This window comes from Geotrypetes seraphini, chromosome 3, assembly GCF_902459505.1.
Source record: "Geotrypetes seraphini chromosome 3, aGeoSer1.1, whole genome shotgun sequence".
Classification (NCBI taxonomy): Eukaryota; Metazoa; Chordata; class Amphibia; order Gymnophiona; family Dermophiidae; genus Geotrypetes; species Geotrypetes seraphini.
This window is the reverse complement of record NC_047086.1, coordinates 54478011-54491108: the sequence shown is the minus strand read 5'-3', so window position 1 is coordinate 54491108 and position 13098 is coordinate 54478011. Positions and strand designations below refer to the sequence as shown.

At 42.2% G+C, this 13098-nt stretch overlaps 1 protein-coding gene across 6 annotated transcripts in view; it reads left to right on the top strand.

Annotated features, from left to right (window-relative positions):
• FAM135A (family with sequence similarity 135 member A) overlaps window positions 1-13098 on the top strand; it is a 277151-nt gene that overhangs the window by 246080 nt on the left and 17973 nt on the right. For all 6 annotated transcript variants that reach the window (XM_033936915.1, XM_033936914.1, XM_033936916.1 and 3 more), the window contains 2 exons: window positions 7095-7246; window positions 10218-10328. In XM_033936915.1, the coding sequence (XP_033792806.1) occupies window positions 7095-7246; window positions 10218-10328 (263 nt within the window). The remainder of the gene's footprint in view (window positions 1-7094; window positions 7247-10217; window positions 10329-13098) is intronic.

Below are 13098 nucleotides of genomic sequence, written 5' to 3'. Positions count from 1 at the left end.
TGGCATACTTTCCTCCTTCCCTCCATGCCCTGGCATCTCTTCCTCCCTCCCTTCCCTCCAATCCCTGGTATCTCGTTTCATTCCCTCCCTCATCTTCTTTCTCCCTCCAGTTGGGTGCAGCAAGTCTCTCCCCCTCTGCTCCCTTTCCTCCTTCTGTCACCCATGACCTGGCGTCATGAACTTCTTCAGGCAGCAGCATTCACAATTCGCTGCTGTTGCCAGCTTCGGGCCTTCTTCTCTGTCGGGTCCTGCCTTCATGGAAACAGAAGTAAGCAGGACCCAGCAGAGAGGAAGGCCTGAAGCTGGCAACAGCAGTGAATTGTAAATGCTGATGCTAGCCGAAGAAGTTCATGACGCCAGGTCGAACACCCAGGGCAGACTGCTACTCTCCCCCCCCCCCCCCCCCACGACCCTCCTATCTCTCCCTCCCTCCCATCACGAGACTCTAAACAGCACTGCTCTACTCTAAGCAGGCTGCTTCAGGGCTTTCTCCTGCCATGATTTCCTCTGGCACGTCACTTATGAGGGAAGGAGGGAGAGATAGGAGGGTCGGATCGGGTTGGGGGTCGCCCGGGATGATGATGAGGCTGCTACTGCTGCCAGCGAATCCAGCAAGGGTGAGGCCCCAAAGCACAGCACTGGCAGGCCCCCCTGACTATTTTGGGCCCTAGGCCTGTGCCTACTGGGCCTATCCTTTAATCTGGCCCTGCTTCCCCCCCCCATATGCCCTGACATCTCTCTCTTCCACTCCATGGTATGGTATCTCCTTTCCCTCCCTCCCATGGTCTTTGCATCTCTTTCCTCCTTCTCCTGATCTTCCTTCTCCCTCCTTCCCTCTCTCTCCCCAATTGGGTGCAGCAGTATTTCTCTTCCCCCTCCTCCCACTGGGTACAGCAGTATCATCAGCATTTCTCTTTTTCCCCCCCCCAATTGGGTACAGCAGAAGCAGCATTTCTCTTCCCCTTCCCCCCTAATTGGGTGCAGCAGCATTACTCCTCCAATTCCCCCCCCCCCCCCCCGTCTCACACACCCGGCAGATTCGCTACAGACAAAGGCAAGTTGCACGTTTCCCTTGGTCGCTGACCTATCTCCCAAAGGGCAGCGACAGAGGGAAGTTTACAATTTGCTGCTCTTGCTTACTTTAGGCCTTTCTCGTTGCTGGGTCCTGCCTTCACGGAAACAGAAAGTAGGCAGGACCCGGCAGCGAGAAAGGCCCGAAGTAAGCAAAAGTAAGTAAGCTTCCCTCCGTGGCTGGCCTATCTCCCGCATGCTCCGGGGCTCTAATGGTCCGTGCCGGCTTCTCTTTTCTACCCCCCCCCTCCCCCGATGTAACTTCCGGTTTTGGAGGGAAGCCTGGTTCGAGTCGCTTGCTGGGGTTTTTTTTTGTTTAAAGTCTGGCGGGTTTTTCGGCGGCTCTTCAGGCTGTGCATTAAGCAGTGGCGGCAGCAGGATTCGGCAGATGACAGCCGGGCGGGCATCTAAATTTGCTGGGCGTTGCGCCCGGCTGAAAAGCACTGGGGAGCCCGGGCCCCCTGTCAGCTCCGGGCCCCTGAATGCAGGACTGGTAGTACTGCCCTGATAGCGGCCCTGTGTGAGCTCATCAGGACAGGGAAAAATGCTTGAGTACCTGAATAATTCATGTAAAGTAAACCATTCTGAGCTCCCCTGGGAGAACAGTGTAGAAAATGGAATAATTAAATAAAAATAGCAGCTGGCCTCAGAGCTGTTGCTGTGATGGTATGTATTTTGGCCTAGCAGATTTGGGTTACAGTCTAGTGCAGTAGTTTCCAACCCTGTCCTGGAGGATCACCAGCCAGTCAGGTTTTCAGGATGGCCTTAATGAATATGCATGGGACAGATTTGCCTGCCAACTCCATGATATGCAAATCTCTCTTATGCATATTCTTTAGGGCTATCCCAAAAACCTGACAGGCTGGTGGTCCTCCAGGACAGGGTTGGGAACCACTGGTCTAGTGTAAATGAAAGGGTTTGAGTGTGCTGCAGAAGCAATAAACTTGAAATCAGGAAGAAAGGAAATACTGCTTCCACTATTGTGGTGTCTCTTATTGGCTTCAGAGCAATGTGCTACAAGAGTGTTGCAAGTGACCTGTCTCCAGTTTTTGGAGCTGGCAAGGGTACTTTGCCTGCTTAAGTATATTATCTATGGTGCAGGAAAGGGTCGTTAAAATTGGTGAGAAATTACCAAACAAAATAATTTTATTGGTTTTTATGACATCTTTCCAGGTATTGTGTACCTTATTGGTCTCTAAACTCCTCCAGGTCTGTCAGGGAGTTCTTGCAACAGTTTATGGCTCTATAGCAGACCACACAGAATATTAGAGGCAGCTTTTCTTCAGTTATAACTTGCACATGAACAAAATGATCAGTCATTTTCTTGTTCACAGGATTTTCTCCCAAGCACTAGAATGCTTTGTAACTTTCTTTTTCTAGAGGGTAAAATAGGTGGCCAATGAGATCAACTACCTAACATAAGAACATATATGAGAGGGTCAGACCAAGGGACATATAACTCAGCATCCTGTTTCCAACAGTAACTAGTCCAATTTGCAAGTACCTGACAGTCCCGCCTTCCCCCCCCCAAAAAAAAAAAATAAAAATTACGATGCTACTTAATCTCAAGGATAAGCAGTGGCTTTTCCCAAGTCTTCTTGAATATCAGTTTATGGACTTTTTCTCCAGGAATTTGCCTAAACCTTTTTTGAAAACAACAGCACTAATACTTTTACCATTTGCTCTGGCCGTGAGATCTAGAACTTAACTAGTTGTTGAGTGAAAAAGATTTCCTCCTGTTTATTGTATACTTTTCATTCCTTATTTCTGCTACACCATGAAAATGTTCTGTGGCTCTGTCTTTAAATTACTATACTAATTCATAAGCCTTCTGTACCTCTTTTTGTTAGGGGAAGGGATTGTTGTTGAAGCAGAGAAGACACTGTCCTCTGTGATTTTGGCTGCAAAAGTCAAGAGAGTCTATACATTTTTTGTTCTTTTGAGGCCAGTATGCCTGTTCTCTTCGTAATAGTATAGGCCCAGATATTCAAAAGCAAATATGCAGATACAGCTGCCATTAACCATATATTTATACTGACTAGAGCTATTAGTGGATATTTAGTAACACACAGAATAGTACTGATGTATATCCTTCCAAATTGCCTCACATGCAGAAGTTGTGTGGCTAAAGTTAGGTCAGAAAAATTGCTGCCCCTAACTTTATTCAGGTAGCAGCTAAACATTGCTGTTATCTGATTATCTGTGGCATTCACCTTTCAACCTGGATATTGAGCACTGCTTGGTATTTAGATAGCAATGCTGAATACAGTAGAATCTCAGTTAACCGGGACTCTTACAAACTGGAAAATAAAAATTGCCGATGGGGGAAAAAAATGTCCCCCAAAGTGGCAGCATCCTGAGACGCAAATCCTCCCTCCCTCCAGCCCCAAAGCCCCTACGAACCCCTCTCACTCCCGCCCCAAAGCACCAGCACAGCAGCAGTCCTGAGCTGCAAAGCCCTCCTCCCTCCCTTCCTCAAGCCTGAAGTGGCAGAAGCAGGCGACTGTCCCGAGCTGCGAATTCCCTCTCTCTTTCTTCTTCTCTGTCTCTCTTCCTTACCCAAAGCACAGTGGTCAGCAAGAGGCACAGTCTGCTCGCAGCCAACTCCAGCAGGACTTTTCCTATGATGCATCACTTCCAACGCTAGGGCTGGCCACAAGCAGCATGTTTTGAGGCTGCTTCCTGCTGACCGCTGTGCTTCAGGTACGGAAGACAGAGAGAGAAGGAGGGGAGCGAGGGAGTTTGCAGCTCAGGACCGCCACCTGCTTCTGCCACTTCGGGGCTTGAGGGAAGGAGGGCTTTGCGGCTCAAGACCGCTATCACGCTGGTGCTTTGGGACGGGGTGGGGTGGGTGGGGGTGTATCGAGAGTGTGTTAAACAAGGTTTCTAACACACTCTCAACCAGAAAAACAGTTATCTTGCATCCACCAATCCCCGTGGGTGCCGGATAACTGAGATTCTACTGACTCTGTATTTTATTTAACCATAGCAGCAGGAATAAAAATAATAATAACACTGGATTTGCAGACTGAATTTTGACCCAGTTGTGTCCAGTCGAATTGTAGATTGAGTTTCCCTGTTTATGTGGGAATACTTGAACTCAGAGGGTTTGGCTTAGGCTTAAGCCTTAGCCTATGTTCTTAAGTCATTGGCAATATTAGTGGCAAGTCTGTGGCTTCTCATGATAATATTTGCAAGAACTGAGGTATTCACTAGAAGCTAGTATTCCTTCCCTTCAAATTTATCATGATGATGGTCCAAGAGCTATTTCCCTTCTCCATAGAATGTTATGTTGGTTCAAAGTGCTAGGATTGGTTTTTTTAAAAATTTAAATACATTGGGCTAGATACCAATTCAATCGCTGTTGGCCGATTCTCCAGCAGCGATTGATGCGCTATAAAGTTTGCATGCAAATGATTTGCACTGAGACGCAAATCATATGCTTGCAAATGCAACTGATCAGTTGCTCAGTGAGCGATTGTCACATGCACAGAGCCCTAACAGCAGTGACAGGGGAAACAGCCTCCTGTCACCGCTGTTAGAGCTTTTTTTTATAATGGCACAGATGTGTGTTTTTGTGTGTTACACACGCACAATCTGTCCTATGAAAAAAAGCCCCCCCTCCCTCCCCCGCGTACCAGGCACCCCCTCTGCCACCATCCCCCCTAAATCCCCCCCCAAATGGCAGGAGGGATGCCCAATCCCTCCTGCCACGCAGAACACCTCTGCACCAGGCACCCTGGAGCCACTACCCCCCCCCCCCCCGAGCCTCCCCAAAATGGCAGGAGGAGGGGATTGGATCGGAAAACGGGCAATCGAGGGGAAAAACACACGGAGGGCCATTTTGTGCATGACGATCACTGACTTTAGTTCATCTAGCTCATTCTTTTCTTTACAAATTGAACTGTGGTCATTAATTGACAGTTGTAAACTAGCTTATTACCAAATGTATAACTATTCAGGACTGCATTACTTCCCCTCCCCCCATGTGTTCCCCCACCTCCAGCTTTCCTATGAACATAGTACTCTAGTTTCACCCCTTTCTCCCTAACTTTTTCTCAGCTTTCAACCTTCTTTCCTATTTTTCTTACCTCTTATTATACTATAAACCAGGGGTGCCCACACTTTCTTGGCTTGCGTGCTACTTTTAAAATGACCATGTCAAAATGATCTACCAATAATTAAATTTTAAAAAACTCAAAGCACACTATACGCAGAGAAAATGTTAATTATCATTTATATTCGGGGGGGTTTTCAAAGAGGTCAAGGTAGATGACTTTAAAATATGCAATGTCACCTCAGTAACAACTATACAAAAATAGACAAATATACCCCCTCCTCTTTTACTAAACCGTTATAGCGTTTTTTAGCACAGGGAGCTGCGCTGAATGCCCCGCGCTGCTCCTGACGCTCATAGGCTCCCTGTTCTAAAAACTGCTATCATGGTTTAGTAAAAGGGGACCATAGTGCAAAATATAGACAGCAGATATAAATTCAGACACATTTTGATCACTAAATTTAAAATAAAATCATTTTTCCTACCTTTGCTGTCTGGTGATTTCATGAGTCTCTGGTTGCACTTCCTTCTTCTGACTGTAAATCCAATATTTCTTTCTTTCTGCCTCCTGAATGCTTCCTCTCCTCCAGACCTCATTCCATTCCCCAACCAACATCTCTCTCTGTCCCTCTATGAGTCCAACTTTTTCTTCCTCTCTCCCTGCCCCTTCTCCTTTCTTTCTTTCTCTCTCTGCCCCTTTCTTTCTTTTCCCTTCCCCCTACCCTTTCTTTCTTTCTTTTTTTTATTTTAACAAGTTTTATTGAATTTTCACAATGGCAAATACAACACAAAACAATACAACCAATACACCAGATAGCCAAATCCCCACCCCAAAACATAAACAGTCATACTGGTACTCTTCAGTATAAGGCAATACTATCCAACCCAAAATTTTCCCTCTCCCTCTCTTTCTTTCTTTTTCTCTTCCTGCCCCCCCCCCAAGCCACCGCCACCAATTTCTCCCTGCTTCCTTGATGCCAGGCCAGGCACATACAAGTGCTGGGCTCACAAGCCTTCCCCCCCTCCCTCGATGTCAATTCTGACGTTGGAGATGAAGTTCAGGGTCAGCTAGGCAGCGATTGGCTGGCCCAGAACTTCTTCTCCGACATCAGAATTGACATGGGGGGAGGGAAGGCTGTGGGCCCGGCGCTTGTATGTGCCTGGCCTGGCATTGGGGAAGCAAGGAGAACAGAACGTAAAGGCAACGCGAGTTTATCCCGGGATGGGCTCTGTGATTGACTCGTGTTGCCTTTGCGAACTACTGGTCAATTGCGACCGACCTTTCAGGCACCCCTGCTATAAACAATTCAGACAGATCTCTGATGGGCAGAATAGAAAATTTCTGAACAAACTTGAAACTTCAGGATGTTTATACAAAAGGCAACTATTTAACTATAACTAGTGTTCTCAGAAAAGACATGCTTTCCTTGATTTGGAGTTCTTCATGAAAGTAACAGATTATCTGTGGATCATTTACATCTCACAGTGGTGGGAAAACCTTCTGGTGCTTGGGGGAAAAATTCTACTAAGATATTATAGTACAGAGCAGTGGTTCCCAAATTTGTCCTGGGAACATCCATCCAGTCAATGTACATCAAAATATCTATGATAAATATACATGAAATGGGTTTAGGAAGTGCTCATGTAAATCAGTTCTCTTCCTAGTAGCAGAGAGAAAAACAGGGAAGTGATTATGGGTAATCCGAAGATGAATTCTGCTTTTTATCTTGGGCTGTGTTTCATTTAGTAGACCAGTTGTAATTTTAGAAATTTTAGCAAGATATTGTCATTCACTCATTTTTTCACAATATTCTGTTGCATCTAAACAATTTTCTTCATTCTTCTGCTGCTTCTGTTTAGAAACTACTTACCTAAAAATGTTCTGATCATCAGGTTTGTAATTACAATAATTTTGAAAAATACTGTAAAAATCTTTCTAAACTATTCATCATTACATTTTCAATAGCTTTATAGGGCATTCATTGGGGAATCTAATCGTCCGATCAGTACTCACAAGACCTAGGTTTAGGTGTTATCTCACCAAACTTCACACCTTCCTTTCTCTGTCTGGCCCTCATCTGGGTACACTCTACAACAGCAGTACTCTTGTTAATACAGGTAAGAATGATAGCTATTCAGCTTTTTTGATAACAATGTGAATAATGCAACAGGTTTTGTGTGTTTTTATATATATTATGTCATGATAAAGGGGGCGTTTTCTTGGTTTATTTTTAAATTAAGTTGCATATTTATAATTAAATTCCACAAAGAATACTAGATATGAAAATACAAAGAAAAGCAATTAAAGGAAAGGTTAGAAAAGCATCTCTAGATAATTCAATATTCCATCAAATCCACGTCTATAAAGGAGGAAATTTATTATTTTTTCCTATTTTCTTCTCCCTTCCCCCTTGAGACACTAGTTAAAGTTTATCCTAAGACTTTCGTCTTGCTATTTAGTAGTCAACTTTGCACATGTAACATGCTTGTAAATATCAACTGCTGTATCCCTATTCCTCCTAATTTTAAAATGCATGATCGTCTTAAACTCTAGTGACTTATTAAACCGAACTCCCAAATTATTGTATTGCCATTAAATATAAGGGATGGACAAATTTTAAAACTCAATTTCTGGTCTGTCTTCAAATGTTTGTATAAAAAATAGTCAAAATGTGCATTTATTATAAAGCTTTATCGATCATAGAACACCGCAGAAGTTCTGTAAATGCAGCTTCCTTTTTGCTATAATGAGCTAAGTATGTCTGGGGAGAGTGCTCATAATAGAATTAAAATGAATATAAGGCAGCAACTAGAGGACAACAAAGGAGTCGTGAGGATGAGATGTCAATAATTCAGCCATGGGTGTAAAGTTCAAATTTCACTTTATTGATAGTAGCACTTCGCTTTGGATACCAAATATTTTCCTGTTCGCTTCTAAATTTGACTTGTATTGAATGCTCTATTTGTGTGATAGAACTACCATCCATTGAGACTCTTGTCGAAGGCATAGATGCCGAAACACTGTCAGTTTCAAATCTTCGAGTCCTCGCAGTGCTACTATCAATAAAGTGAACTTTGACCTTTACACCCATGGCTGAATTATTGACATCTCATCTTCACAACTTCTTTGTTGTGCCTTGATTGTCTCGTCATTGAAGCCTCCTTGGGCTCCCTTTTTAGCAACTAGAGGAAGCATGAAAGAAAGAGAAATTGGAAGTTGCCAGCTGCAACACAACACTAACAAAGCATATGGGCCTTGAGATTGACCCATTATGTGCAGAAACAATCATAATTATGAGATTAGAATTTAACATGAGTTGAGATTTTGAACCCTCTAGCAGCCTAACCTGGTTGCAATTGGAAAGTGCAATTGTTTCCCCATTGACACTCTTCTCTTTATAAAGGCACCAAATCTTAAGTCTTCAAACTGCTTAAAGCAGCACTACTGCCTCTGGATCAAAATAGTAGATGGTTCTTGGTGTAGCAGTTTAAGAATCCCTACCTGATTTAATAAATACCTTAAAATAGGTCATAGTGGAAAACTGGCCAGATTGGCTGACACTTGGACTATGGATTCTTGGGCATTTTATAGTGGCTGGGGGATTTTTTTTTTATTTTTTTATTTCAAGGGGCTCAAGTGATGCCCACTTCCCAGTCCTTTAGATGATTACAACTGGTTCAATGAAAAAGAGTGGGCTGGGGAAGAGGGTATGAAAGGACTTGAGATTACCCTAGGGATTGCTGAACTCTTTACTAAGGCGAAACAGATAAACCATATGGCTAAATATTCTATAAAATAGACAAAGAGAAATAGTATGCTATGTATTGGGGCTTGCAAGTATTTGGGAACTAGATGCTATTACTGATTCTAACTCTGGACTGGAAACATTTTTTTCAAAGACTGGAAACCCACCTTATCAGCTAGTCATTTATGGCTCGTTGGATGTATCTCCAGGGGCTTCTGCTCAGGAAGGAAGGGTAAGACGGCCATTGTAATGGGAGATTTGATCATTAAGCTTGTAGATACCTGGATGTGAGGATCAAAGGAAGTGGACCTCACATGTCACAGTGCTGTAGAGAAGCCTGCTGTTTTGGTACATGTGGAAGCCAAATTTAGGCTTTTAGTTAAGAAGCTAAAATCTAGAATCTCCAGGGTAGCACTTTCAGAAGTGCTCCTTGTTCCATGCGTAGGGCACAAGAGAAAGGCAGAGCTCTGGGGTCACAATGCATGGATGAGGTGATGGTGCAAGGAGGAAGGTTTTAGGTTTCTTAGGACAGAGTCCTCAAAAAGAGGACATGTTCTGGGAAACCCAGACATCTGCTAACCCTAAGCAGGATGAAATGCTGACTCTGTGAGAAAGCAAATTGTAATTTTGGTACAAGAGCTGGAGAACTTGCAAGTAACTACTGCTTCCTTGGTTCAATATGAAGAACCTTTTCATAGGAAATTAGGGAATTTTGAAAACCAAGATATTGAAATTTTTGAACTTTCCATCTTTACTGATAATTTCAGTTGAAATATGTTTAGTGATACCCTAATGATCTTGCCAGAAGCTGTTTTCTCTGGTGAACAGTATCTACGACTTCTGCGGAGAAAAAATTTACAAGTGATGCTATCCAAAAAATGAACTTTACTGGCACATTAGAGAGATATACCAATGAGGGAATTAGACCTGCAAATCTTTAGTGACTTATGTTACAATTTGGGTCAAGAGGTCATTGGAGCTAAAGGTAGTCTGTTGTAGTTTAGCTTAGTATACGTCCATTGTAGCTCATACCTAAATTACAATATACTAAGTTTATAGAGATGCCCATTGCTTTCTAGAGTTGAATTTGCTTTTATTTATTTATTTTTTTTTGTAAGTTAGAATGCTCCTCTTTCTCTTTTAGTATCTCCCTTATTGTGTTGATCCTATCAGGAGGTCATACCCTCTTCCCCAGCCCACTCTTTTTCATTGAACCAGTTGTAATCACCTAAAGGACTGGGTTGATCCTATCAGGAGGTTATTTTCTAATGCAGTGGGTATATTTCCCTACCAAGTAATGATGCAATTTTAATAAAGGCTTTCTTTGTATCTTGCCAATACAGGTCTGTGGTTTATGCAGAAGTGGAAAAAGTCAGGTTCTTTATTACAGCTGACATGCCGAGATCACTCTGACCCTCGACAAACTTTCTTGTACAAACTTAGCAAAAAAACAGGTAGGTTTCATCTTTTTTGCTTTATTGTACAAATATGCATATTTTGGGCCTGATTCTATAAACCATACTCTAATCACAGATGCCTAGCAACACCTAACTAAAATTCGCACACATCTAAATTGTTTTTTAATTGGTTAAATTGACCATGCCATTAAAAACTGATTAAAAAACAGTTTTTATTACTAATTAAGGTTGCACACAGATATCCTAGTGACATCTAAGTCAAGGCACCCTCTGATGCCTAACAACACCAACCTTAAAAGTAAGTGTGGTTAGGGGCAGAGAATAGATAAAACTCAGGCATCCTAGATAGACACTAATATACCAGCGCCTACCTCAATGATGCCTAAGGATACCTAGCTGTCGCTAGGTGTGATTGACAACCGCATGGACCAGCATCTACAAGCTATTAGCAGTTAGGCTCCATTTATAGAGTCGGGCCCTTCATTCCTTATTGCATTCTCTGATGCTGAATATTTCATTGTGATTATGCTGAGCCCTTAGTTAATCACTACAATACAGAACTCTTAATCTGTTGCAGCTTAAATACATGTAGAGACCCTGTTTTACAAAGGATATATGTGTGATATTGCACTATTCAAGTCCTAGAAATGTGCGTTATGAAACTGTGTTTAATGTCTATTCTCATATCAACTGCTCAGAGTCACAAATCCAAAATATCGTACATTAATTTGCTAGGACACATCAAAATGGAAGATGAAACTGTTCTATCTTATGCTGACGACATCCTCCTCATCATCCCCATAACCAATAACCATCCTAATATTGATGAAAAATCTCAAACAATATAGATAAAATTCAAACCTGGGCAACAAACAACAAGTTGAAACTGAACGCCACTAAGACCAAAGCCATTGGTTTCCGCACTGCACAACAGAATTTCATATCTAACCTCACTCTCTCATCAGGCATCAGTCTCATAATGGAAAAATCCACCAGGGTACTAGGCTGCATCTTAGACGACACTCTCACAATGGAACCATAAATATCTAGCCTTCGGAAAAAGACCATCTATACCAGGGATCTCAAAGTCCCTCCTTGAGGGCCGCAATCCAGTCGGGTTTTCAGGCTTTCCCCAATGAATATGCATTGAAAGCAGTGCATGCACATAGATCTCATGCATATTCATTGGGGAAATCCTGCAAACCCGACTGGATTGCGGCCCTCGAGGAGGGGCTTTGAGACCCCTGGATTAGATGATGCATCTACACAACTTGCTACTAGAGGTGAATAACCCATTGGATCAAGACTCATATGCCTTTATACTAGAAAGAAAATTATCAAGGTAAGAACTTAGTCTTCCCCTATTCTAGTTCACTATTCATTCACTTAGGCTGTAGTGTGTGTAAGAACATAAGACTAGCCTTACTGGGTCAGACCAATGGTCAATCAAGCCTAGTAGCCCATTCTCACGGTGGCCAATCCAGGTTACTTGTACCTGGCCAAAACCCAAGGAGTAGCAATATTCCATGCTACCGATTCAGGGCAAGCAGTGGCTTCCCCCATGTCTTTCTTAATAACAGACTATGGACTTCCTCCAGGAACTTGTCCAAACCTTTCTTAAAACCAGCTATGCTATCCGCTCTTACCACAACCTCTGGAAATGTATTAATGTTTCTATGTTTCACCAATACAAATAACCTTAGCTGTGTCCCACAGAAATGACATTAGATCTTTAAAATGTGCTGCTTAAAATTATTTTGAACCAGTGGGGCCTGAATATATGAATGCATGCCAGTATGTTATGTGCTCTTAGGAGCATACCTTTGTTTTGTGATCAGTGCACCAAAACTAAGTGTGGAGTAATGAAACAGAAAATTATCATCAAAATGAGACCAATGATGTAATTAAAGGAAAAAAGTCTCAGATGTCCATAGTACACAGTACTGCTTTGCTATTGCAATTATACTGTCACCATATTGCAGGATTAATTTTCACTCATATGCAAAAAAACCTCCAGCATTTAAATAGTGTGTGAGTAAAGCTAGCACTGCTATAATCAAGCACTTATCTTTTGAATCCCAATGGGGAGCAGCAGCGATTCGAAGTAGGAGACTGGACTCTGAATTAAGATGCAGCACTTGGATCCCCTGAAGAAGCAGCACGTGAAACGGGTCCCCATCAGGATTTAAAAGATAAGTGCTTGCTTGATTTGTATCAGTGTTAGCTTTACTCACACGCTTTTGAATGCTGGAGGTTATTTTTGCCTATGAGTGATAATTAGTCCTGCAATATGATGACAGTATAATTGCAATAGCAAAGCAGTACTGTGCACTGACAGACATCTTTTTTCCTTCACTTATAGCATGGTAATTTTGGTCTCATTTTGATGATAATTTGCTTTTGCATAACTGAGACTTTTTTGTTTTGTCCTATGAAACATACACCTGCTCATTTAAGTTATTGATTTTCTGTTTTATAAATCCCAAAACTGTAAATTCATAGTAAAAATTGGCAACACATCTCCATTTCATGTTCAGATCTACAGGTATCCAACTTGATTTCATGCAGCTAGCTTCACTCAAGTTTGAATAAGTCTATTATTTTGTTAAATTTTGGGGCATATGCGAAGATTCATTTTATTTGAAACCATAATTTTAAGCATAAGTGGTGTGTGAATATCTGCATCTAGACTAGGTAGAAGTTTAAAACAGATAATGCATTGAACCACATATGATAGTTGCTTGTTTTGTTTCAAATTCATAGGGTATCCAAGTATGACTCTGATAATCTAAAACCAAACTTGACA